This window comes from Cetorhinus maximus, chromosome 19, assembly GCF_964194155.1.
Source record: "Cetorhinus maximus chromosome 19, sCetMax3.hap1.1, whole genome shotgun sequence".
NCBI classification, from domain to species: domain Eukaryota; kingdom Metazoa; phylum Chordata; class Chondrichthyes; order Lamniformes; family Cetorhinidae; genus Cetorhinus; species Cetorhinus maximus.
This window is the reverse complement of record NC_135897.1, coordinates 57,970,309-57,995,602: the sequence shown is the minus strand read 5'-3', so window position 1 is coordinate 57,995,602 and position 25,294 is coordinate 57,970,309. Positions and strand designations below refer to the sequence as shown.

General features: G+C 45.4%; 1 protein-coding gene across 5 annotated transcripts in view; it reads left to right on the top strand.

The window, feature by feature from the left end:
- The window catches only part of LOC144693818 (putative cation-transporting ATPase 13A4), a 130,561-nt gene that overhangs the window by 82,389 nt on the left and 22,878 nt on the right, over window positions 1-25,294 (top strand). For all 5 annotated transcript variants that reach the window (XR_013579604.1, XM_078563872.1, XM_078563871.1 and 2 more), the window contains 4 exons: window positions 586-628; window positions 3,881-3,990; window positions 22,037-22,133; window positions 23,550-23,622. Coding sequence is in view for 4 of the 5 variants with exons in the window: in XM_078563872.1 (XP_078419998.1) it covers window positions 586-628; window positions 3,881-3,990; window positions 22,037-22,133; window positions 23,550-23,622 (323 nt within the window). In the remaining variant the exon portion in view is untranslated. The remainder of the gene's footprint in view (window positions 1-585; window positions 629-3,880; window positions 3,991-22,036; window positions 22,134-23,549; window positions 23,623-25,294) is intronic.

The window sequence follows — 25,294 nt, the reverse complement described above, 5'->3', positions numbered from 1 at the left end:
CCAATAATTTTCTGTTCCTTTTCTCTACAACTGTACTGTTAAAAATAGATTAAGAAAAATATTTGCAGAATCAATATCACAAGATGGATTCAGATCCAAAAGACCATTCATTGTATGTTCATGCATCCACCTAGAACAAACCTACTGCCCATATTCATAGAATCAAGCTGTTTCTTAAATAATTCCTGAATACTTCCTCCATTACAGTTCCTGGAAGTATGGAAATGTCCACTTACTGCTCAACTTTGTGCAAATTAGAACTTTAAAACATCACATTTACCTCCTAGTTATTTTTGCAGTAAATCTGAGTGAGCTTTTGGTCCTAAATGTTATTTCAGTGCAGAAGTGATAGTTTAATCTTAAGGTCTATAAGCATAATTAGTATCAAATGTCTGAAGCAATGCAATGAATTAACTTTCAGCACTTTCAAACTGCACATGTAGAATTTCAAAAGAGGCTTTACATGTAATTTAATAATCCAGTTAAAGAGATTATGTACATTCTTGAAGAAAAGCATCTAGAGATGGACCATTCTTCTGAGAATACTTGGACATTTCTTGGAAATTACTTTCTTTTATTTTCCAGTTATTATGTGGGAATGTGTGGAGATGGTGCAAATGACTGTGGGGTAAGTATTGTTAGAATTCTAATCAGTAGAATCCAGTTAACATCCATCTATAAAATATTATATTTTTGTTTTAGACCACATAAAATAGAATCTCTGTAAAATATCTTGTCAGATACATTACAACCGAGAACAGACAGTAGTAAGAAAAAATTAAGGGTGGCTATGCTAACATTAACCCTGAGCCAATACACTGTACTATTTAATATTAATAAATTAAATGTAAATATATGTAGCATTAACAAAACTTGAAGATTAGCGCAACATGAGTCATAACCTACTTATAGGATAGAAGTAATTTAGTTTCATTAGAACTAATTTAGTTTCATTGATTTAATACAACTATAAAATGAAGAAACCTAAGTAATTTTTGATTATAGCCTTTCAATCTTGCAGAAGAAAATGGTTTGCATTGATATGAATGGAATTAGTGGACTTGTGCAAGTTACTTCATTCAAAGTGTGAATTGTTTCAATCGAATTTAAATGTTTATCTACGGCGCACATATCAGTTTTTTGTGTGGATAAAGAAAATCTGCAAGATTATAAGAAAATGAAATCATTCACAGAACATACTAAAAACTAGTCAAGGGAAGAGTTTTATCTAATTTCGTACAGGGGACAGAGGTTCAAATTCCGCTATGGCAGCTGGTGGAATTTGAATTCAATTAATAAAAAATTTGGAATTGAAAGTTAGTCTCAATAAAACATGACCATAACAATTAATATTGATTGTCGTTCAAAATAAAAAATCCATCTGGTTCACTAATGTCCTTAAGGGAAAGAAAGCTGCCATCATCATCTGGTCTGGCCTACATGTGACTCTAGACCTACAGCAATGTGATTGACTCCTGACTGCCCTCTGAAATGGCCTAGTAAGAGATTCAGTCTAAGGGTAATTAGGGATGGGCAACAAAGCTGGCCTTGCCAGAGACAACCACATCCCATGAAAGAATAAAGAAAAAAAACACTCAAAAACCTGTTAATGTCTTTCAGTAAAATAAAACTAGAACTGATTCATAATAGCAATCTAGAGTGAGGCATTTAAAGGAATCAGAGAAGTAATCAAATGAAAATGTACAGAAATTGAGGTTCCTCTTTTGAATACTCTAAAGGTTTGCCTGGTGAGAGCTTGAGCTGTATCTGAATCTTGTGAGATGAGCAGGATAATAGGTAGGTGTACAGCTTAGGCTGTCTTCACTGACTGCCTTGCTTTATTTATCTAGAGCTTTAATGAAACGAGCTAGAAATATCATCAGTTTAGTTACCATTTAGTTTAAAACAATCTTCGTGGTGTGAGCCAGATTGCAATCTTGCCTGCGGTGTCTACCATGTTGCATCAAATTAAGAGGTCTGTAACCTTTCCATATAGGCAATAGATAGTAAAACTAAGTGTTTTCAGTGTGAGGGAATCATGCCAATCTAGAATCCACCATTGCCTCAAATTATTGTGCATTTTCCAGCTGAAGGAGACTGAAGAGCAATCAAGAATGACTTTTCTTGGTAAATTCCCTTTCTGTAGTTTGAGGTGCTTAAACCAATTGTAGCGCTCCAACTCAGGAATGAAACATCTGACTTTCATCTGAATAACTTAGTAACACAATATTACTAATGGCTTCTTACTAAGCTTCAGGGAAACTTCAAAGTTTTTAGTGGTCATTTGCCATTGTTTAGTGAACTCAACAGATTAAGAATCTACTGAGACTTTACAAGTAGCTTCTAATTTTATTGACATTAGGATACAACAGTTTTCCAGATAACAAATTTTTGCTTCTATCTTTCATTTTTCATCAATACAATCTTGTCTGGGGAACATAACTCCATTCCAAGGATGATCAGATCCTAGTTCAGGGAGAGTTGAGGGGGTCAATTCTTCACCTACAATTTCTTTGAATGCTTCTTGTGCTTTTCCAAAAAATTGTACTGTTATCTCTTCTTGATTCCAGGCTGGGCAGAATAACCAGGTGTAGACTTGTTTATCTGTTCTCAACTGCAGCCTTTATCTTTTCCTTTGTCTCATTTTGCAACAGCAAGCAAGTTTTGAACAAGGTTCATCCTTGAGGCAAATAACAAAGCAGGAGCTAGTCTGCGACATTTTCCCTTTCTCACTGCAACTTCAGCAGTAAACTAGAGCCAGCACGCTCCCCGATTTTGGCCAAGCTGACAATTTTATTAATCAGAGGCCTTTGCTCATTTGATGTTTCTCGGTTGGCTATTGACCCCAAATTTGTCCAAGTGTAACTTCACTTTGATTGTATTGGCTACACGTGAGTTATCCCTCTTTTGTTGTTCATACTTTTAATCAATTATACTCTTTTACCAAGTATTCACCTTGCTAAACCATGGTTTCAAGGACATTCCTTCATCCACCTCATGGTCCTCCTCAAAGTCCAAAGTCTTTCAAGAGCGAGGACAAATGCTTTGCATCACTGAACAAGGGAAAAATAGAAAGGTAGCCACTACAGGGCCATTATTGGCACAAAATCAGTATTTCTAGATTAGGTAGCCTATCCAGCTGTCCTTCCAGCTGCAGGAGGTTCATACCTCAGTCGAATAAGGGCTGGAAGAAAAACACAAGGACAATGTATCACAAAATAGAATAACAGTTACTACAGCTACTACTGATGAACCCTCAGCGCAATGGCTATTGGTAGATTTGCCATCAACGAATCTCGTACAGCAATTGTTTTGCTGATTGACTATTTATATGATTTTCTGCTTAGACGTTTACAGTGAAAAATATTGAGGGAAATTGAGAAATGACTTTACCAAGCGGTTTGGATGAAAAATTCAACATCATTTTACCTGTTTTATTGGTGAAAAATGAAAGATAGAAGCAAAAATTTGAGGTCAGGATCTCAAATCCCTCATTTCCCCTGGCCTTCAAGGACCTACCTGCAGCTGGCTCAGCCACAGAGTAGGCTAGTATTGAGCAGGTCCCGACTGGTAACATGTATTGGCCACCCTATTGCCATCTGAATCTCACCTGTTTAATTCAAATGAGGCTCAATACTGTATTTCTATCAGATATCAGGTTGGCAGGGACCAGCACTCAGAGCAACTACTTTGCTGACTTGCTGTCCATTTTGATCACAAGTCCAATTTCTCAGCATTATTTTTGCAGTTTACTGTAAAAATGATCTCAGTGAAAATCACGACTCTAGTTTAAAAAACACAATTTCCACAAGGCTCAAAGTTAGGATTGAAAACACGAAGAGAAGCAGATATGCAAGAGTTGAAATATTTTTATTTCTAGGCTTTAAAGACTGCTCATGCAGGGATCTCACTGTCTGAACAAGAGGCCTCTGTAGCTTCACCGTTTACCTCAAAAATTCCTAATATTGACTGTGTTCCACATCTTATCAAGTAAGTCCATAAGCATCTATTCAAACACTCCAAAAATTGCAAGAATTCACAATTTGATTCCTCTTAAAAATCTTCGGGCAGAATAAACATTTAAGAATCTAATTCATGGTGAACCAACACCACAGAAATTAATTTATACAGCTGACAATATAAGTGCCAGGATATTACAGAATGAACATTGGCCAAGATAGTCGACAATTAACAGCATATTCAAACATTGATATAACTGTACAAAATTGTGTAGTGTATAATATAGTAAATTCTGCAACTAACCTTTGTGCTTCTTTCTATGAAGTTTCTCAAAATACTGCATTAATCAGAAGCATACTTCATTTGTAGTAATGGAAATGAGGAGCTGATCTGCATTTCAGGTTGCAATCATCCCAATTGGAACATTTAGGCCAGAATTTTCTGGCCCTGTTGGCGTCGGGTGTCATGACGAGCAGGGGGGAACAATATGGTGAGAAGGCCAAAAATCGGTTTCACGCCAGGATCATCTGATGGTGTCCACCATGGCGGAGCAAGAATCCTGCTGGAGGCTGGCGTGAACCTGCTTTGCATCCTATTAATGGGGTGCAAAGTAAGGCCCAACCAGAATCATACCCCCATGCCAGATTTGCCATCTGGACATGTGTCACATGCAGAAATCGTGACTTACCTTTAGGGCCTTGCTCACATCACGGACATCCAAGGAGAAGATGATGCTGGAGCCCTACAGCTACCGGACCCTGGAGGAACATGTTCATTGCGTGCTTGGTGGATTCTCATGGACAGGGGTCTGCCGTGAAGCAGCTCATGGAAGGTGGGAGGTCTCCGTTGATGTCTGGGGTCTGCTTCAGGACAGCATGGTCTTGGCCATGGGCTGCTATGAATGACCGGTGAGGGGAGGGAGAGGAAGTTTCATCTCTGAGTGGGAGAAGAAGGTGTACCGGGACAGGCCGGGGGTGGGGGGGAGGAATGGGGCGGGATGTGGAGGTAGGAAAGGGAGGTCTAGTTGTGACTGGGAGAGGAAGGGGGGGCGAGGTTGGGATGGAGAACAAAGGTGTCGGGGGGGTTTGTTTTTTTCTCATTCATTCAGGGGATGTGGGCTTCGCTGGTTGGGCCAGCATTTATTGTCCATCACTAGTTGCCCTTGAGAAGGTGGTGGTGAGCTGCCACCTTGAACCTCTGCGGTCCACGTGGTGTAGGTACACCCACAGTGCTATTAGGGAGGGATTTCCAGGATTTTGACCCAGCGACAGTGAAGGAACAGTGATATATTTCCAAGTCAGGATGATGAGTGACTTGGAGGAGAAATTAGAGGTGGTGGTGTTCCCATCTATCTGTTGCCCTTGTCCTTCTAGATGATAGTGGTCGTGGGTTTGGAAGGTGCTGTCGAAGGGGCCTTGGTGAATTCCTGCAGTGCATCTTGTAGATCGTGCACACTGCTGCCACTGTGCATCTGTGGTGGAGGGGGTGAATGTTTGTGGATGGGGTGCCAAACAAGAGAGCTGCTTTGTCCTGGACGGTGTCCAGCTTCTTGAGTGTTGTGGGAGCTGCACTCATCCATTACACTCCTAACTTGTGCCCTGTAGATGGTGGAGAGGTTTTGGGGAGTCAGGAGGTGAGTTACTCATCACAGGATTCCTAGCCTCTGACCTGCTCTTGTAGCCACAGTATTTATATGGTTAGTCCAGTTCAGCAAGATTGGGAGTGGGGGTGGATGGAGTACACGAGAGGGAGGAGAGTGTAACAAGGGAGAATGCGGCGAGGGGAGAGGAAGGTGTAAGAGAAGGATTTTGGTGGGACGAAGGCGTTCGGATGGGGCAAGGAGTCCAGGGGGAGGGGAGAGTAAGAGGGGGAAGGAGGAAGTAAGGGGTGGAGGAGGGAGTAAGTGAGGAGGAGGGTTTAAGGTTGGAGAAGGGAGTAAGAAGTGGGGGTTGTCCAGATGAACGTGCAAGGTAAGGATCGTGGGGTCGATGACTGGCTCCTAGGGAGTGAACTGAGGGTGGGTGCAGTAGGAAGGAATGGTGAGTATGAGAGGGGCAGAGAAAGAAGGATGGCAGTCTGAGGGTGCAGTGGTAGAAGGAATGGTAAGGGTGGTTGGTGGGGTCTCAGAGGCAGACATGGACCTGGGAGAGGGAAGGAGGTCGGGGAGGTTAATGTGGATGGGGGTGGGATCTCAGAGGTAGACATGGACCTGGGAGAGGGAAGGAGGAGGTCTGGGAGGTTAATGTGGATGGGGGTGGGATTCTCAGGAAGGTAGGAAATGTACAAGTTCACCTGGACATACTGGAAAGACAAGGGTTCGGGTTAGTAAGTGATGGTCGGGAGGTGGAAGGTGATGCAAGGGGGTCAACAGTGATGGGGAAAAGGAGATGGGTGACTGGAGGAGGGGAAAGGACAGAGGAGTTGAGCAAAAACCTGACGATGACCATCGTTGTCAAAATCCAAAGTTGCAGAGCCACGTGTTGGATGGGCACAGATGTTACATGGGAGAGCAATCAGTGGGTGGGCGGAGGTGCAGCTCAGATGGACAACTGAAAGAGAGCCCCAGCAGGCAGCATTGAAAATGTTCAAGGCAGTGAAATGGGTGTGATGGATGAAAGCTCTGCATGCGTGGGAGAGTGCTTGTGCAAGGCTCTGACAGGCCCTGCCACGCGAACACTTTTCCCTCCAGAATCACCTGTGGTCCGGCTGAATGTAGCTGAACTGCTAGTTGGGGGTGGGAGGGGGGTGTGGAAAACAGTGGGAGGATTCACAAAGCCTGTTAATGAAGCTGAAAGGCAACATTACATGTTATTTAGTGAAAGTGAATATATTTTCAGGTTATACACGGGTTCACTCGTGCAACACTTATTGGAATTTCTTAACTTTTCTAGGCCTATCATTTGTTCTAGGTGCTGCCCTGATTTCTGCAGCAAGGGTGGAGACAGCCTGTACAATCGTTGACCCTATTGCCTCTGATGACTTCAGCGTGCATCCTCTGGAGAGCCAAGGCCTTGAGGTCTATTGAGGGCCCCAGCTTACTTTGGCTGTCCTCCAGTGGGCCAGCTGCTCCCTCTGCAGTGACAGAGGGCGGGGTTGAGAGGGTCACAGGCAAAGGGGACTCGGAGGGAGCAGACAGCCTCTGAGATTTCTGAGTGAATAACCTAGCGGGTCCAGCTGCTACTCCGCCTCACTTCAGGTGCCTGAGGCCCCAGCCTGACTCCGTGGGGGTTGGATCAACTGGAGGGACATCAAGGTGCCCTGTTTCCCTCTTGCCTTGCCACTGCAGGCACTCATCCATGCCTACCGCAATGGAATGCAGGTCTGCACACATCTCTGTGTTCTGCTGGACCAGGCTCTCTATGGCAACTGCCATCCTTCCCATGGAGACCTGTGTGCAGGCATGAGTGGCACCACTTCATTAGGGAGCAGGCAGACACACTCCTTCAACTTGCATGCCACCCTGTTGAGGGCTTCTAACAGCCCTGCGTGATGTTCCCCCACCTTCTGCCGACTCTCCACGATGAGTTGGAAGGCTGAAACCAGAGGCTCGTCACCTGACTCGGACCTCATAGATGCCTCTTCCCCAGCAGCCCACTGAGTGTTGGGGAGCTTGGCTGAACCTGCCTCCTCCTTCTGTGTACATGTGTCCATGTGGTGATCACCAGATTGTGAACCCAAGCTTGCTCTAGACCTAGGGCCCACCGAGGTGTGTGTCTGTGCTGGTGGAGGGTGTGTAAGCACTGTGATGGGTCTTCCAGGCTGCTTATTTCCAGCTCTTCAATGGAGGAGGTGTCCTCTTGGCTGGAGGTAATGACCTAGATGGAGCTGAGGGACTGGCAGGTTGAGGGTGTCGGTCGCTTGGCAGAGCTCCCTGTGAACCAAAGTAGAGATAATTAGTGCATGGCAGCAGAGTCAAAAGCCGGAGAGAGAGCACTCACAGTTGCATTGTGAGATGGATAATATGGTGCAGGATCCTCATGTGGGTGCTTGCTGCCGATCTCACCATCTTCACAGGTACGGTCCACGTCCTCACTAGTCAGCACGATGGCACACTACTCAAACTGATTGAGGAGCCTAATATGGGCTACTCTGCCCTCGGTCTGGGACCTCTCCCTGCTGTTGAGTCAGCTTCTCCTGCATGAAAATAGATGGAGGGTGTGAGAGCAGGACACATGGCACTGGATGGAATGTTTGTGTGGATGTGGACGGAGTTCCAGAGGATATGAGTCTGATGGAGATGTGAGGGTGTGTGAGAGAGTTAGTGGTGTTGTCCCTTGAGATTTAAGATCCTGTGAATGTGTGATGGGTTTGTGAGTGCGTGAGGTGAGAGTGATGAGCTGGTTCCCTTACCCTGGTGGAACAGATGAGAGCATTCATCCTCTTCCTGCACTGGATGACTGACCTCCTCTGTGCTCTGGTGGTGCCAACTGCCACTGCCACCAGCTCCGAGGCTGGATTGGTGACTCTGGTGGACGTCCTGCGGCCACAGCAGGGGTAGGGAGCATCATGGTGGCCTCCCATTGCATCCAGCAGGCACCCCAGGGAAGCATCACCAAATTTTGGGGTTGTCGTTTTCTTTCCTTTCAGGATCATCTGTCGCCTGGAGCAGTCCTGGTCTGTAGACATGGAGTAGGCTGTGCTCTGCTGCACTTTAAATATGAGGCCCGGAGCGAGGAAGTGCTGAGGTCATGTAGGGGTGGGCAAATCCGAGCCCAGCTGCCAGTGATCCGGCGTGTTTCCGATGAATGCATTATTAATGAGGCAGGACGTGCCGGGAATGGGACGATAAGGTGCAAAGACCCACCAATGCGCCCAGCGGGTAAAACCACTTTTTTCCTGCCCACTATCGCACTTTGTGCAAATCTGGGATGATTCTGCACCGAGAAACATGGGCATTGGTGCTATTTCAGTCTTCATAAATGGATCAGTCATTAGGCACATGGTGGTCACACTTAAGATGCAACAGATTTTTAAAAAGTCACAAGTGTGCTGGTTTTCATCATTTTTGTGATTTCTGTAGTTTTAATGTCTAACTTCAAATGTTCATGGCAAGTAGCAAGAATGACCTTTCACCATTAAGCACTGACTCCACCCCTGGGGATGGCAGGGGTAGCACAGGGATGTCGTAGTAGTATTGACGCTGGACTAATAATCCACAGACCCAGGGTAATGCTCAGGGAACCAGGGTTCAAATCCTGCCATGGCAGATAGGGGGATTTGAATTCAATAAAAATTTGGAAATGAAAGTCTGATGATGACTATGAAACCAGTGTCGATTGTTGTAAAAACTCATCTGGTTCACTAACGTTCTTCAGGGAAGGAAATTTTTCCTCCTTACCTGGTCTGGCCTACATGTGACTCCAGCCCCACAGCAATGTGGTTGACTCTTAAAATGCCCTCTGAAATGGCCTAACAAACCATTCAGTTGTATCAAACCGCTACAAAGTCACAAAAAAGGAATGAAAGTGGACGGCCACCTGGCATCGACCTCGGCACCCGAAACGACAACGGCAATCTCAGCCCTGTCTACCCTGCAAAGTCCTCCTTACTAACATCTGGAGGCTAGTGCCAAAATTGGGAGAGCTGTCTCACAGACTAGTCATATATAGCCATCCTCATGGAATCATACCTTACAGATAATGTCCCAGACACCAGCATCACCATCCCTAGGTATGTCCTGTCCCACTGGCAGGACAGGCCCTGGAGAAGTGGCGGCACAGTGGTATACAGTCAGGAGGGAGTTGCCCTGGGAGTCCTCAACATCGACTCCAGACCCCATAATATCTTATGTCATCAGGTCAAACATGGGCAAGGAAACCTCCTGCTGATTACCACATACCGCCCTCCCTCAGCTGATGAATCAGTGCTTCTCCATGTTGAACACCACTTGGAGGAAGCACTGAGGGTGGCAAGGGCACAGAATGTACTCTGGGTGGGGGACTTCAATGTCCATCACCAAGAGTGGCTTGGTAGCACCATTATTGACCGAGCTGGCCGAGACCCAAAGGACATAGCTGCTAGACTGGGTCTGCGACAGGTGGTGAGGGAACTAACAAGAGGGAAAACATACTTGATCTCATCCTCACCAACCTGCCTGCCGCAGATGCATCTGTCCATGACAGTATCGGGAGGAGTGACCACCGCACAGTCATTGTGGAGATGAAGTCCCGCCTTCACGATGAGGATACACTCCATTGTGTTGTGTGGCATTAACACCATGCTAAATGGGATAGATTTCAAACAGATCTAGTGACTCATGACTAGGCATCCATGAGGTGCTGTGGGCCATCAGCAGCAGCAGCAGAATTGTGTACAACCGCAATCTGTAACCTCATGACCCGGCATATCCCCCACTCTACCATTACCATCAAGCCAGGGGATCAACCCTGGTTTAATGAAGAGTGCATGAGGGCATGCCAGGAGCAGCACCAGGCATACCTAAAAATGAGGTGTCAAGCTAGTGAAGCTATAACACAGGACTACTAGCATACCAAACAGCATAAGCAGCAAGTGATAGACAGAGCTAAGCGATCCCACAACCAAGGGATCAGATCTAAGCTCTGCAGTCCTGTCACATCCCGTCATGAATGGTGGTGGACAATTAAACAACTCACTGGAGAAGGAGGCTCCACAAATATCCCCATCCTCAATGATGGAGGAGCCCAGCACAGCAGTGCAAAAGATAAGGCTGAAGCATTTGCTACAATCTTCAGCCAGAAGTGCCGAGTGGATGATCCATCTCGGCCTCCTCCAGAGGTCCCCAACAACACAGATGCCAGTCTTCAGCCAATTCGATTCACTCCACGTGATATCAAGAAAAGGCTGAAGGCACTGGTTACTGCAAAGGCTATGGGCCCTGACAATATTCCAGCAATAGTAATGAAGACGTGCTCCAGAACTTGCTGCGCCCCTAGCCAAGCTGTTCCAGTACAGCTCCACACTGGCACCTACCCGGCTATGTGGAAAATTGCCCAGGTATGTCCTGTACACAAAAAGCAGGGCAAATCTAACCTGGCCAATTACCGCCGCATCATTCTACTCTCCACCAGCAGTAAAGTGATAGAAGGGGCCATCAAATTTGCTATCAGTGGAATTTGCTTAGCATTAACCTGCTCACTGATGCCCAGTTTGGGTTCTGCCAGGGACACTCAGCTCCTGACCTCATTGCAGCCTTGGTTCAAACATGCACAAAACAGCTGAACTCCCGAGGTGAGGTAAGAGTGACTGCCCTTGATGTCAAGGCCGCATTTGACAAAATATGGCATCAAGGAGCCCTAGCAAAACTGCAGTCAATGGGAATCAGGGGGAAAACTCTCTGCTGGTTGGAGTCATACCTAGCAGAAAGGAAGATGATTGTGGTTGTTGAAGGTCAGTATCCTCAGCTCCAGGGCATCACTGCAGGAGTTCCTCAGGGTAATATCCTCGGCCAACCATCTTCAGCTGCTTCATCAATGACCTTCCTTCCATTATAAGGTCAGAAGTGAGGATGTTTGCTGATGATTGCACAATGTTCAGCACCATTCACGACTCCTTGGATACTGAAGCAGTCCATGTACAAATGCAGCAAGACCGGAACAATATCCAGGCTTGGGCTGACAAGTGGCAAGTATCATTCGCACCACACAAGTGCCAGGCAATGACCATCTCCAACAAGAGAGAATCCAATCATCGCTCCTTGATGTTCAATGACATTACCATCACTGAATCCCCCACTATCAACATCCTGGGAGTTACCATTGACCAGAAACTGAACCGGACTAGCCATATAAATACTGTGGCTACAAGACCAGGTCAGAGGCTAGGAATCGTGCAACGAGTAACCGACTTCCTGACTCCCCAAAGCCTGTCCACCATCTACAAGGCACAAGTCAGGAATGTGATGGAATACTCTCCACTTGCCTAGATAAGTGCAGCTCCAACAACACTCAAGAAGCTTGACACCGTCCAGGTTTGGCATCACATCCATAAACATTCATTCCTTCCACCAATGACACACAATAGCAGCACTGTGTACTGTCTAAGATGCATAAGATGCATTGCAGGAATCCACCAAGACTCCTTCGACAGCACCTTCCAAACCCATGACCACTACTATCTAGAAGGACAAGGGCAGCAGATAGATGGGAACACCACCTGGAAGCTCCCCTCCAAGCCATTCATTATCCTGACTTGGAAATATATCGCTGTTCCTTCACTGTTGCTGGGTCAAAATCCTGGAACTCCCTTCCTAACAGCACTGTGGGTTTAGCTACACCACATGGACTGCAGCTGTCGAAGGCAGCTCACTACCACCTTCTCAAGGGAAACTAGGGATGAGCAATAAATGCTGGTCCAGTCAGCAAAGCCCATGAATACATTTTTTTAAAAATTGTAATTGTATCCTGCCCAGATTTTGCAGACAATGGTGATGTAGTCGTTGTACTTAAATATGCCTACAAACTTCTGTGGGTTTTTACACAGTGTAATTGGAGAACCAAAACAGAGGGGTACCCTCAACAGGGGACCTGAGACCAAGATTGAACAGGGCAAGCAATGGCATGTCTCCTTAACCAATCAGATTGAAGAATCCTTGCTGAGAAATGCAGTGGGTTAAATTGAATAGCATCTGAAATTCGACAATGGGCTGCGTGAATAACCTTTGTCTGTTGATTGAAATGCAGGCGGAAAGCCAACTTGTTGCTGTTTTGTTGTTGATTTCTCTTATGCAGTCGTGCTGTTTATTGGCTGCACACATGAACAGGGGCCCAAAATCATAATTTTAATGTACTGCTTAAAGATAGCTTGCACCTCTTAAATGGGAGGTGCATTGTAACTGGAGCAGGTGCTGGCCAGTCATGCAAGTGTATCTGAACTAGAAAACTGTGAGGAATGGCACAACTTGGGAGAGCACGGGCTGCAATCTCGTTTGGCAATTAGGAATGATGCTCCATACAGGGAGACACAGAGGGCCCTCCAGACAAATGGTCGAAAGGCAGTGCAAGCAGCCATGGAGGTAATATTAAGGACCCAGATGCACCACAAGAATGTATTAACATTTGAAGTTCATAATGACCTCATGTGTGGTCAAGGTCAATGAATGCATCTTCGCATGCTATATCATGCCAACTCAGATGCTGAATTGACCATACCCCATCAACTCCTCAATCCACCAACAATCTCAAACAGGACTCATGCCTAACATTCATATGCTTCACCACATCCTCACAGCACTGCTGCAAGCCTCATACCCACATCTTACAACTTGCACACACTGCCAGCTAGTCAACCATGACAACGACATCACCCAAACAGATGTACAATACTCACTAATACACTTTTTCTCTCTCTCTTCAATGACAAAGCAACACACAAATGGAGGCAACATAACTTGGTCAGGCAGTGAAAGAACACCAGGAAGAGAAAAATGATGAGGACACAGCACAGTAATTTTATTTCATACTCGCAGATGGCAGCTCAGATACTGATTCTGCAGGTATCTTAGGGGATAATTTAGAGGCAGGATTGTTACATGATGAGACACAAGGACAAGTCTGCTACAGCCAGGGCAGGGAACAATGATGGCTCAAGGGCAAGCTCACCGAAGGACAAGGTTGAACACCGCTTCCACTGCAGAGAACCCAGATGAAGTCTTCAACATAAGAATGCTGGTGGACCAGCACAGTTAAGTGCTCTGAAGTAGAGTCATACAGACTTGAAACGTTAACTCTGTTTGTCTCCCCACAGATGCTGCCAGACCTATTGAGTTTTGCCAGCATTTTCTGCGTTAATTACAGTCAAATGCTTGGTGCATTTGGAAACCTGCCAGAAAGCTTGCGGTCAACTTCAAAGAACATGGAAGAGTTCAGTATCAACTTTGTGCAGAGCCCTGTGCCGAGTTTGAAGCCCAGCCTTTCCAGCATGGAAGTTGGTGATCAACGTCGTTTGCACACTTATGGACCCAACCATGGTGTAGCATCTGAGGGCCAATGTTGCAACCTCCATTGCAACATAAACATCAGTTATCCAGCATCTGGATGCTTCAATGGAAGCTCAGACTGAAGTCACACAAGCTCTGGCTGGTGTCATTAAGGCTGTGGATTACAGTGCCTGTGCAAAGAGGCTTGCAGGGTATCACAGCAGTCCCGCAATCTGTCCTCCAGCAAATTGCTAGGATTGATGTGGTGCTGCTCTGAATTGAGTGGTATGGAGCACAAAGCTGCTGTCCTCTCTCAGTTTAACAGCATTTATCCTCCCACCATTGCAACTCCTCCAGTGCCCTTTCTGTTGCCTGTCAACCAGCCAGCCAAGGTGGCTGCTGCCCATGCCAAGATGGTGCAGTCTGAAGCTGGGCCTTGTAGGGTCAGGGCTGCTTGGGGATTGTTCTCCTGGGCCATGTTACATCCATGGGGATGGCACTGAGTAAGAACACTAAGATAGGCAAAGGTACACAGAATTAATGAAATGCACAAGAGTGATTAGTTTTTGTTTGCATGCGCTAAAACATGCTTTCATTTATAAATTTGGTTTGGAATGCTTATTTTGTGATGGATTTTATTTTTGCATTGTAGCCAATTAGTAGATACTGTGATGGCCATTGGCAGAGAGGAGGCAAGATATGGGACTGTTGGTGAATTTGTAAATTAGGGCTATAGTCAAATTAGTTGCTCAGGGACAGCCAAGGCAGTAAGGGCCTGCCTAGGTCACCTCCTCCTTTCCTCTTTCTCCTCCTGCTCCTCAGCAGTTCACCAGCAAGGGCTGTCCCTCACCTTATTGAGCTTGTGCGGCATTGCTGCAGACCACTGAGAATCTTATCACCCACTCTGCCACATACTGCAGGGCTCCTCCAGTGCGATCCAAGCAGCAGAAGCATTGACCAAAATCTTTCAATTTGGATCGGAATCCCTATTTTCAAACCTGATTAGACAGAAATACCCTCTTACCTTCCTCTGATTGTTCTGGGCATCTGCTGATCGAGGATCCTGTAGAACTCAGTCAGCGCAGGAAACCTCAGAAACATCAGCGAAGCAAATCCGCACAAGGACCATATCCCCTTTTTACGGTACTAGCTGCTGTATTCTGGTAAGTAAAGAGTTTAAATGTCCCAAAGCTTCTTTGAAATGCTACGGACAGAAGGTAAGTGAGTAAGGGGGTAGTGTCATGATCCCAGCTGATGTTACTACTGTACAAGCCTAATCCCAGGGTGGAACCTGGCTTGATAGACCCTAACTTTTATTTTTTGTTTAGATACGTGGAGAGTGCCTACTGAACAGAGTCCTAGGAGTCAGCTAATGAACTTTTAACAAAAGAATAAAACATTTGTTAAACAAGAAAAGATTAACTATATTACACGCCCCCTTCATCCACAACTATACCTTTAAAGATATATACAAACTCATAAGGATATCACAAGATACAAAAGCTATCTTATACTCTAATGTTCACAGTAAGTACGCAGTCCATGTAAACCTATGGGTGACCTGTGGTCAGGCACACCACACTCTGAAACCAAGTGACAGATGCCACGCCAAACAGATGCCATGGATCTCTCACCAACCCCCTCAGACGCTTGTCACATCAGGAGCCAACCGGTCTCACTGAACTCTGTCTTTCACAAGAGGGTTTCCAATCTCCACTCTCCAAGAACTCACTCTGGAATCTTCTCCTAAACAATGCTTTCTCCCAGACGGCTTCCACAAGTGTCCACCTCAGGGTTTCAAACACTCCTCCCAATGTTCCTCTCCCCTGGATCACCATGTGCATTCAAGCTTCCTTCCACACACGCACTCTCACTGATTCAGCCATGCCAACAGAACGCCACTGCTTCACATACCCATAGTAAAGAGTTACAGACCTTCAGCTGTCTTCTTGGACCTTCCGGCTTCTCGCACGCCCACATTACTTTAAATCTGTGTCCTGCAGCTTTCATCCCTTTAAGCTTGGAGCTGCCTTCTCTGCTCCTTACTTTCACTTCCACAGAACAGAACATTTTTCCAGATTCCTGTATTTGCCCTTTGACTAGACTGTCCTCTTGGATCTTCCCTAATCCACTCCCCTGGATTTGGGGACGTTTTTCTTTAGTTTCTGGAACCTGCTTCTGCAGTTTCCTCTCCTGCCCAGCCGGCTTCAACTTCAGTTTGATACTTGCTATCTGGCCCCTCAGCTGCTTTTGCTGGCAACTGCTTCCAACTGAACTCAAACTGCTTTTATCTGAACCCAAACTGCTTTTCTTTAGTTTTCTCTGTCTGTGTGTGTCTGGGTGGAGCCTCCCTTTCTGAATCACAGAATCATAGCATTGTTACAGTGTAGAAGGAGGCCATTTGGCCCATCGTGTCTGCACCGGCTCTCTGAGCATTTTAATTTAGTGCCAATCTCTCCTGCCTTTTCCCCGTAATCCTGCACATTGTTTCTATTTAAATAATCATCCAAAGCCCTCTTGAATGCCTCAATTGAACCTGCCTCCACCACACTTCCAGGTAGTGCATTCCAAACCCTGTTTGCTAGGCAAGAGCACCATTCTTTTTAACTTGATGTTTGTTTTACTCCCTTCAAGAGTCATGAATGCAGGCACCTTTTAAAGTGGAACTAAAACTCAACTTTTTTTAAACATACAAATACAGAAATACAAATCAAACTTAAATATTAAAACTAAATCTCATTCCTAACACCCACAAATACAAATATAACTTACTTAAGCTATCTCTATTTCCTAACAGTAGGGTGGATGTAGTATGTAAGGAGGCAGGATGGGTGAGGTAAGTGGGTAGGGTGGGTGAAATAAGCGGATAAGGGGGTAGAGCGGAGCTGAGTGTGGTGGTAGGGTGGAAGGTGGGTAGGTTGGCAGGGTGGGTGTAGTGGCTGGGTGGCAGGTGGGTAGGGAATAGGGTGGCAGTGTGGCAGCTGGGTAGTGTGGGTGGCAGGCGAGTAGGATGGCTGGTGGGTAGGGTGGTGGGGTTGAAGCTGGGTGAGGTAAGTAGGTGGTTCAAAGAGTAGCTGGGCCAGGTCTGGATGGGTTGACAGGTTGGGGGCTAGTCAGGTCAGGGGGATTCAGGTGGTAGGGGCTAGTTAGGTCAGGTCAGGAGGGACTAGGAGGGTTGGGGGAGAGCTTTGTGGTGGGGGCTAGTCAGGCCAGTCAGGGGGTATTTGGGGTGTTGGGGGGTGGTTGGGAGGTGTGGTTGGTGTAGGGGGGGATGGTTGAGGGAGCAATAGTTGTATAGTTTCCAATGAGCTAAACAAAGATTTTTATGTCTAACATTGCCTGGATAACTACTCAGGTAAGTAAATCAGAACTGTCCGAAGTCTCTGACTCTAACACAGATTTAGAGACTTATACGAGGGGTCTGGAGAGCAGAGGAGTTGCCCATCAGAAGTTCAAACTTCCTGGGCAACTCCTGGAACTTCTGAGGAATCCTGTAGCGCATCTTCTGGGATATGTACGGTCTCCAAAGACCCGGAATCCGGAAAATCTGGGCCAATTTTTCAACACATCACTAGACTGCTCTATTGGTAATTCCTATGGCAGCATGGCTGTCATTGTATGTACGCTGCGTGATGCACCAAAGTCATTTGCTGTACTGTCTGCAGACAGACCTTGTTGCCCGCTAGTCACTCTTTAGTTGGCCAAGGTGGCACAAATGGAACTGGCATAATGGACTGCGGCAAAATAAAGGCACTATGACTACAACAGGAAACTGGCCTTTGTCCTGCATGATGCACTGCCTATAATCATACAACGGCTGAAGCTTGAGGGAGTAGAATTCCTTGAAGTTACAGTATAGGTCAGAGTTGATAAGCGGCACAGGTCAGAGTTGAAAAGCAGCACCTGCAAAGCAATGTGCGTGTAGCCAATGGAACTCTGCACCATGAGGGTGGTTTGAAAGGGGAATGAGTTACTGCACCCTCAACCTAAAAGACGGATGGCACTTCACTGATGTGAAATCTGGCTCTCATGCAATGATATTACACTGAGGCAGCAATTAGTTAAGAACGGGATTTCTGCCCAGGTCCTGGCCTAGACAGCTGCCAGCCAATCCAGCTGTGCCAGAAGGTTGTGTCCACTGCTGGGACTACAACAAGTCTCAAAGAAGAAGTAAAGATGAATATTGGACTTAAGGCAAATCATGGGATTTTGGGCGGGCACGGCTGCGAGACCCCAGCAAGGGACTGGACTTGGGGTGGGCAGGTTGTGTTTGAGAGGCCGGGGAGGGGGATGGAGAAAGGTGTAACTTGAGGGTACCGGAGTTGTCCCTAATGGGCACAGGGGATAAAGGGAGGTACCTCCCCCAATTCCTGCCAAAACTGCTGGGATGCCCGCCTTCTCTGAATGCCCAAAAATCGCGGTGTAGGTGGAACGAGGCCCTTAAGTGGCAGTTAATTGTCCACTTAATGGCCTCAATAGGCCTAAGGGTGAGCAGAATGCCTTATGCCTTACTCCTGCCCCGTACTATGGGGAACAGGTCAGGGGTGGGTGGGAAGGCAGTGGGGTGGCCACCCACTTTATTTTATGTGCCTCCCCACCTTTAAATACACTGGCAGGGCAGCGAAGAGGGGCTTCACCCCATATAGAATCCTGCAATCCTAGCAAAACCACATGCTCGCTCTGCCTGCTGGTCTCAGGCAAGAGAGAATTAAAATCATTCAGACTCGAAACATTGACTGTATTCCTCTCTGTAGATGCTGTCAGACCTGCTAGGTTTTTACAGGTATTTTTGTTTTTGTTTTGGGTTTCCAGCATCTGCAGTTTTTTGCTTTTATCTGAGAATTAAATGTAGTTAGATGCCAATGAATAGAGAACCTCAATGGTCTCCCTTAAGGGCCCTGATTGGCATTCAGACAGGAAGACCATCCTGAACCCTTCCATTTTGGACTTAATCAGCGAGAGACAGGAGGGTGAAGGGATGTCTACCCTTCCCACCTCATTATACTGCTCTCCCACCTCCCAGCTTGCTTCCAGGGGAGCATTAAATTCTGCTCACTTACTCAAGTTTGTGTGGGCGGCAAAAATGCATTGCACACACATTGAGGAATGTTCTGTCCTCGAGATAATTGCTAGTTATATGTCAGCATTAATAGTCTTAATTGCACTTGTTCCTACATTTAAAACTATTTACATGGCGAGGACATTGGTTGGGGGTTGGGGATGAGGAGTGGGGAGGGTGTGGTACACCATTCAGTGAACATGCTACCTATGTTACGACCAGGATGGGAGGAGTGAGCGAATTATCAAGCCCCACTACTCCGCAGGCCATAATGTTAATTTAAATGTTTAATTTTCTCACCAAAATGGCCAATTGTGTACCTATACCTCCAGTACCCAGAAGAATAGAGACTGACCAGGCTTCTTTCAACAAATGCAGAATGATTAAACACACACACGCATGCACACGCACATACACACACGCACACATACACACATAGACAGTTAAAAATACAATGGATAAAGTCTGGCGGTCTCGATACTGTCGACTTGGAGATCCCCCCATATGAAGATGGGCTGCTGGTCCCGATGGATGTCTGGAAGTTTTCACCAACTGGTTTCAGCTTTGCAGGTCCAATTGCAGACTAATTACACTCAGATGAGGGTTCTGTGGCTACAGGTTGATAGTCACAATTTTAGGCAAGATAGAGAGAGGCACCCAGCCAGGGTAGCCTTCCTTCCTCAGCTTGTTCCCCAATAAGAATGAAATAAAACCACAGGTTCAAACTTAAGGTTTGCCTCTGCCATGTGATTGTCTTTAGTCTTTCAGTTTTTTATTAATTAAAGTTCATGCAGTTCAAAACAAATGAACAACTCCTTCTCAAGTGCCATATGGCTCAGGTAATTTCTTGGAAGAGGCCTGCTTGTTGACAGTCCCAAGGTGAACTTATGACTTTTTTAAAAAATTCCCAGATTAGCATCCAAATGTCCAGATCCTACCATGTCCTTCCATTTCGTAAAAGAAAAATTCAGGCAGGAGAGATACGATTCTAACATCTGACAAAGCTCAATTTTACCATCACATTCCCTTGAATTATGCCAGGTTTCAGCCTTTATGCCAGAAATAATTTGTAGGTTTAAAATTCTACTGATTTTAAATATGGTACATAAATAGCTCCTTAAATATTGTGGGCAGGAATTTTCACTGAGTGGGCGGGTGCGTGCCTGACCCGCTCGAGCGTAAAATAGCACGTGATGACGTCGGGTGAGCATCCTAACGTCATCGATTGCTTGCGTGATATTTTGGTCGATGGGCACAAGTGGGAGTTGGAGCCGTGCCCACCATTAATTAAGAGGCCAGTTAAGGCCACTAAAAAGGCAATTGACACCGATTTTACGTTGTCCATGCAATTTCACGCTCATCACACGGGCAAAACGGGCAGACAGCCAGCCAACAATTTGCAGATAGCGTGTGACCACAGGATGCATATTCTGCAAATCTGTGCACAGTACCCTGGCAGCTCCCATGACACGTGCATCTTGAGACACTCCCAGGGTCTCTTCAGTGCTCCAGCCCGACTGGATGGATGGCTGCTGGGTGACAAGGGCTACCCTTGAAAAGGTGGCTTATGATGCCTCTCCACCACCCAAGAACAGAGGCAGTGCAGCAATATAACAGGGACCATGTCTCCACAAGGGCGGTGATAGAAAGAGCCATAGGTCTTCTGAAGATTCACTTCCGATGCCTGGACCGTTCATGGGGAGCACTACAATAACCCCAGAGCGGGTGTCACTGATCGTGGTCGCATGCAATGCTCTCCACAATCTGGCACCGGCAAAGGGGACCCACTGGAGGAAGAGGATCTTGACGCGGCTCCACAGACCACAGATGATGAGTCCAGTAGTGAGTCCAAAGAGGAGCACGGTGAGGAGAACACTGAGGGCAGACCTCGGTAACCTCCAGAGAGGCAGGGACACCAGGGATGTCTTGATCCAATGCTCCTTTAGCTAGGCTACCAAATAAGTGCTACCATCTCATGCCAGGGCTGCCACCTCCACCCCAGATGTCTGAAATGGTCCTTTCCTATGAGGTGGCAATGGCCAAACCTTAACACTTCAACACACTGATCCATGTCAACACGATACTCACCTTCTTGAGTGTGGCAGGTCATTAAACCTCTTGCGGCACTGGACCCAGGAGCGCCACACAACATCATGGCTGCTCACCAGCACTGCAACCTCCTCCCAAGCTCTTTTTGTAAGGCAGTGGCCTCCTCCTTCCATCCCTGGGGACAAGAGTGTCCCTCATGGCAGCCACCTCCTCCAGGAGGACCGCGAGGCACTCATCAGAATACCAGGGGGCCGAGGGCCCACCCGACCTGCCCTCCCACCTGGCATCTGCAGCCACACTGGAAGCCATAATTTCCCGTTGACAACACCGAAGGTGTCTTCTTCGCTGGCAGCCTTCCAGGGGTTGCCGGGGCCATTTTTAAACCGGCCACTGGGTCGCCATTGGACCCAGCGGCTGACAGGCCCCCACCCCTGCTCGGCTCTTCCCGACCAGTAAGAAGCCGCGTTTCACGCTGGATGGGCTTTAATTGGCCCGCCAGCACGAAACCGCAGTAGGGGGTCTATCATGGGCCAGCTGACCGTGACTGCCCGCCGAGCTCAAAATTCTGCCCTGTATTTGTCATTCTTGCATTTGATCCAAACAGTACAATAACATACCTTGAAACAATAATCCAGGATCTAGCCCTACAATGCTGTCTTCCTTGCATATTCATGCATTATTCATCACTCTGCCTTAAAAATACATTCCAGAGTGATTTTTTTAAATATTGAGAAAAAGCCTCACGTTGAAATGGCTAATTTTTCAACCAAGGTTACCCAACTTCAAACTATTAAATGTAGAGTGTTTATATTGAATTCAGCACTGTTTACATGCCTTCTTGGGCTACAATACAGTGGAAGTTACATGACATAGAACTTGCACAATGAGCACCTTATGTCGTTCAGTAATATTACATGCAGAAGGGTGTAATCACATAATCACTGACTATCCCTGGTAAAGGGGATGGCTTCAGTCTAGGCAGGCAGGTTTGGGAATGAAAAGCATTAGACGTGTATAATGTTTTTACTGACAGCTTACTGATACATGTCTTTATATTGTTTTTATCCCAACAGGGAGGGAAGGGCAGCACTGGTCTCCTCATTTTGCATATTTAAGTATATGGCTCTCTACAGCTTGATCCAGTATGTTGGGGTTTTGTGTCTGTACTGGGTATGAGTAATTTTTCAAATTTACTTTTCTTGAACCGGAAAATGTTCACATTTTAGTGCACTCAGCCGAATTTTATATGTATGCGTGTGGATTCAAAAGACCTTGGTTAAAATTCAGAGCGCCATTTATAAAGTACATCAAATCCGTTCAGATTTGAAAGACTGGAATTTAAAAAAAAACACCAATTTATTTTTCTGAAACAACAGCAAAATACTGCAGATGCCGGAAATCTGAAATGAAAACAGAGAATGCTGGAAATACTCAGCATGTCAGGCTGCACCCATGCAGAAGGAAACAGAGTTAACGACCAGGATTTTACAGCCCCTCCCACCCGGCGGGATTTTGCGGTCCTACCAAACTGAGTGGAGGTTTAAATGGCTCGCCGCATGCGCTAGGGGGAGACACGCCACCCGCAGGGCTGTAAAATCCTGGCCAACATTTCAGATTGAGATCACCGTTCATCAGATTGTTCTGAATCCTGCTCTAAAACTCACCAAGAATTCACCAGTATAATGGTAGCTACCAAAAAATATATTTAAACCAAGAAAGTCTGAATCCACTTATTTAAAGCTATATTACATTGACTTTGATTTATGTTAAAATTCTAAAGTGTATTATTTCTTATCAGGAATCTCTCTTTATCAAAATGCATTCATTTCACAAGCCAAGTTTGATACATTTTCAAAAATCACTTTGTTATCTATTGCCTTCAACTTTATTTCTTTCTGCCTTTGAAGATGTTGGATCATTTTATGGTTCCCATTGGATGTGGTCAGTCTGTGTAATCGTGCCCAATTTCCCAGTCTTTATGTACGAATCCAGAGATTAAATCTGAACAGGTTCAAATTTAGTCAAAATCAGTCAAAGCAAAATTCAATCCTGTCCTTACCTGATATCCACATATATATATTTTCTAGTAGGGGTGGTTGGACAGCAGTCAGGAATTGAAGCATTGGCAGACTTTTCCCTCTCCAACCAAGAATACTGAGGCTTACTAGACTGGCCACTCCAGCTGAAATCTGTTAACTAAGCAGATCTGAATAATTGAACCAAGGGTCCTTGCAGTATACAAAGTTTGCACAACATGATGTGTCAGTTAGGCTGTCAGGGGACCCATACTGATCCTTTGCAATTTCACAACCCCAGCTATTTTATAAAGTAGCATATATAAAAGTTTCAATCAAATTGAGGCATTATTTTGTCAGTTGAAAGGAAAGCTGTGATCTGCATGCTAATATGGTGGAGAAAGGTATTTTATGTTACTCTTACTTCTGTATTGTGTAGCCTACTTTCTGTCCCCACACCGGCAACAATCTTAGCAACTACAGAGTCTGCAGACACTATTCTAACGTTAACTATGAATTTGCAAGTTACGTATATTTAATGTATTAACATAAAATTACATTTTCAATTTAGGAAGCAAATACTTTCGGGAATTATCAATTTTTGTTTGAGGATCTGGCTATTACAACAGTTATTGGTATCACGAGTAAGTATTCGTACTGCTGTGTTTCAGTGAATTATTTAGCTGATGTCAATGGCTTTTGGGTTTTGGCATAATTTGTATTCCTAAATACTTCTGGAGCAGCTGAGTAAATAACTTATAACTAAAACATTATGGCCTGGAGTTTCTTATTGAGCTGGTTTTTTTGTGCAATTTCCTTGATTTTGGTGTACCTGACGCAAAAGCTTACAGAATTTTAAATACAAATTGCCTTCAGCACAAATCAAGTCTTAACAATTTTTCCATTGTACTAGTTTCAAAAACATTCACCCTAGAAGCAGGACCTGGCCACAAAATTGGTTTCAGAGTGAAAATTAATCACCATTGGGAGTTTCATAATTGTGTTGTTTGCTGGCATCAAGGAGGCTCGAAAAACATTAAGCTGAATCTTTTGGGCAGAAAATAACTTAAGTGCATTATGAATGATTTTGAACGAAATTGTTTTTAAATTTACTGAGGGTTTGACAACTGTACAAGAATCTCACTAGGGGGTAGTTTTTGTAATTTTTTTTAAAAAGCCATGTTCAGCCATTTAAATTCAAGTTGCTCACAGGTAGTGGATTGACACTGATTCAAAATGCTTATTTTTTGTGGTAAACCCATTTTCAGCTCTAGTATACAAACTTTACCAAGTTGCCATCTTAAACATATCAATGGAATATTTTTAAAACAATTCTCTTTTTAAAAGATTATGGGCAAAATATTGCATTCGGCGTGCGGGGTCGGACCCAACACAACAACGCAGAAACTGATGCGCAATGGTGTCGGGTGTGCGTCCCGACGTCATCGCGTGTCATTTCGATATTTCGCTCGGCGAGCGCGCGCCAGAGGCGGCTGCGCACCCACCGAACTGTTAACAGCCTATTAAGGCCATTGAAAAAGCAATTAAAGTTGTTAACAACGCTGCCCATCCAACCTTAAAGTTGGTGGGCAGGCGGAGAGACCAAGCGGCCTTTGTGATTTTCAGGAAACCTCATCCACGGGCGGAATAAGGTTTCCTGAAACTTGTATAAAATAATTAAGTAAATTTTCTTGACTTCACAAACAAGTCCCCAGCTCCGCACCCACCCACTCCCGCCCAGCCCGCCTGACATAGCTAAGATTCAGCCCTATATTACCCAATTTTGCTCATGCAGCAGATTTTTAGGGGAGAAACTTGTTCACATAATCGGTACTCTATGCAGACTTACCTTGATTCCTTAGGGGTAGTCAGCAAACTGACTGGGCCGCCACCTGCACAGTTGGCGTGGCTTCCTTCAATCATACCATTGCATTGAGTAAACTTGTCATAAAATATTAATATATACTTTGTCAATATGAAATGCATGAGTTTTAGTGATAACATAGCATGGTGATGTAAAATCTTAAAAGGAATTTATTTTAACTCTGTGTAATTTATCCTGATCCCAAGTATCTAATGAACACTAATTTTTTAGTCAATTCTTGCACCACAATGTCCTATGTGGTTGGGTTGCTGGGGCTATAAAGACCTGAAGCATCTCTGTGAATTCTCTCAGTGTTGATCAGTCTTACTGGAAAACTAGTGGTGCAATTCATGAAAATGTACTGCTGGTCTTTCTCTCTCTGTGGTTTTTCTCTTTATATTCCAGGGAGCTCACTTCCCTCACTGGAGTCAAAGGGGGGAGAAATTCAACTC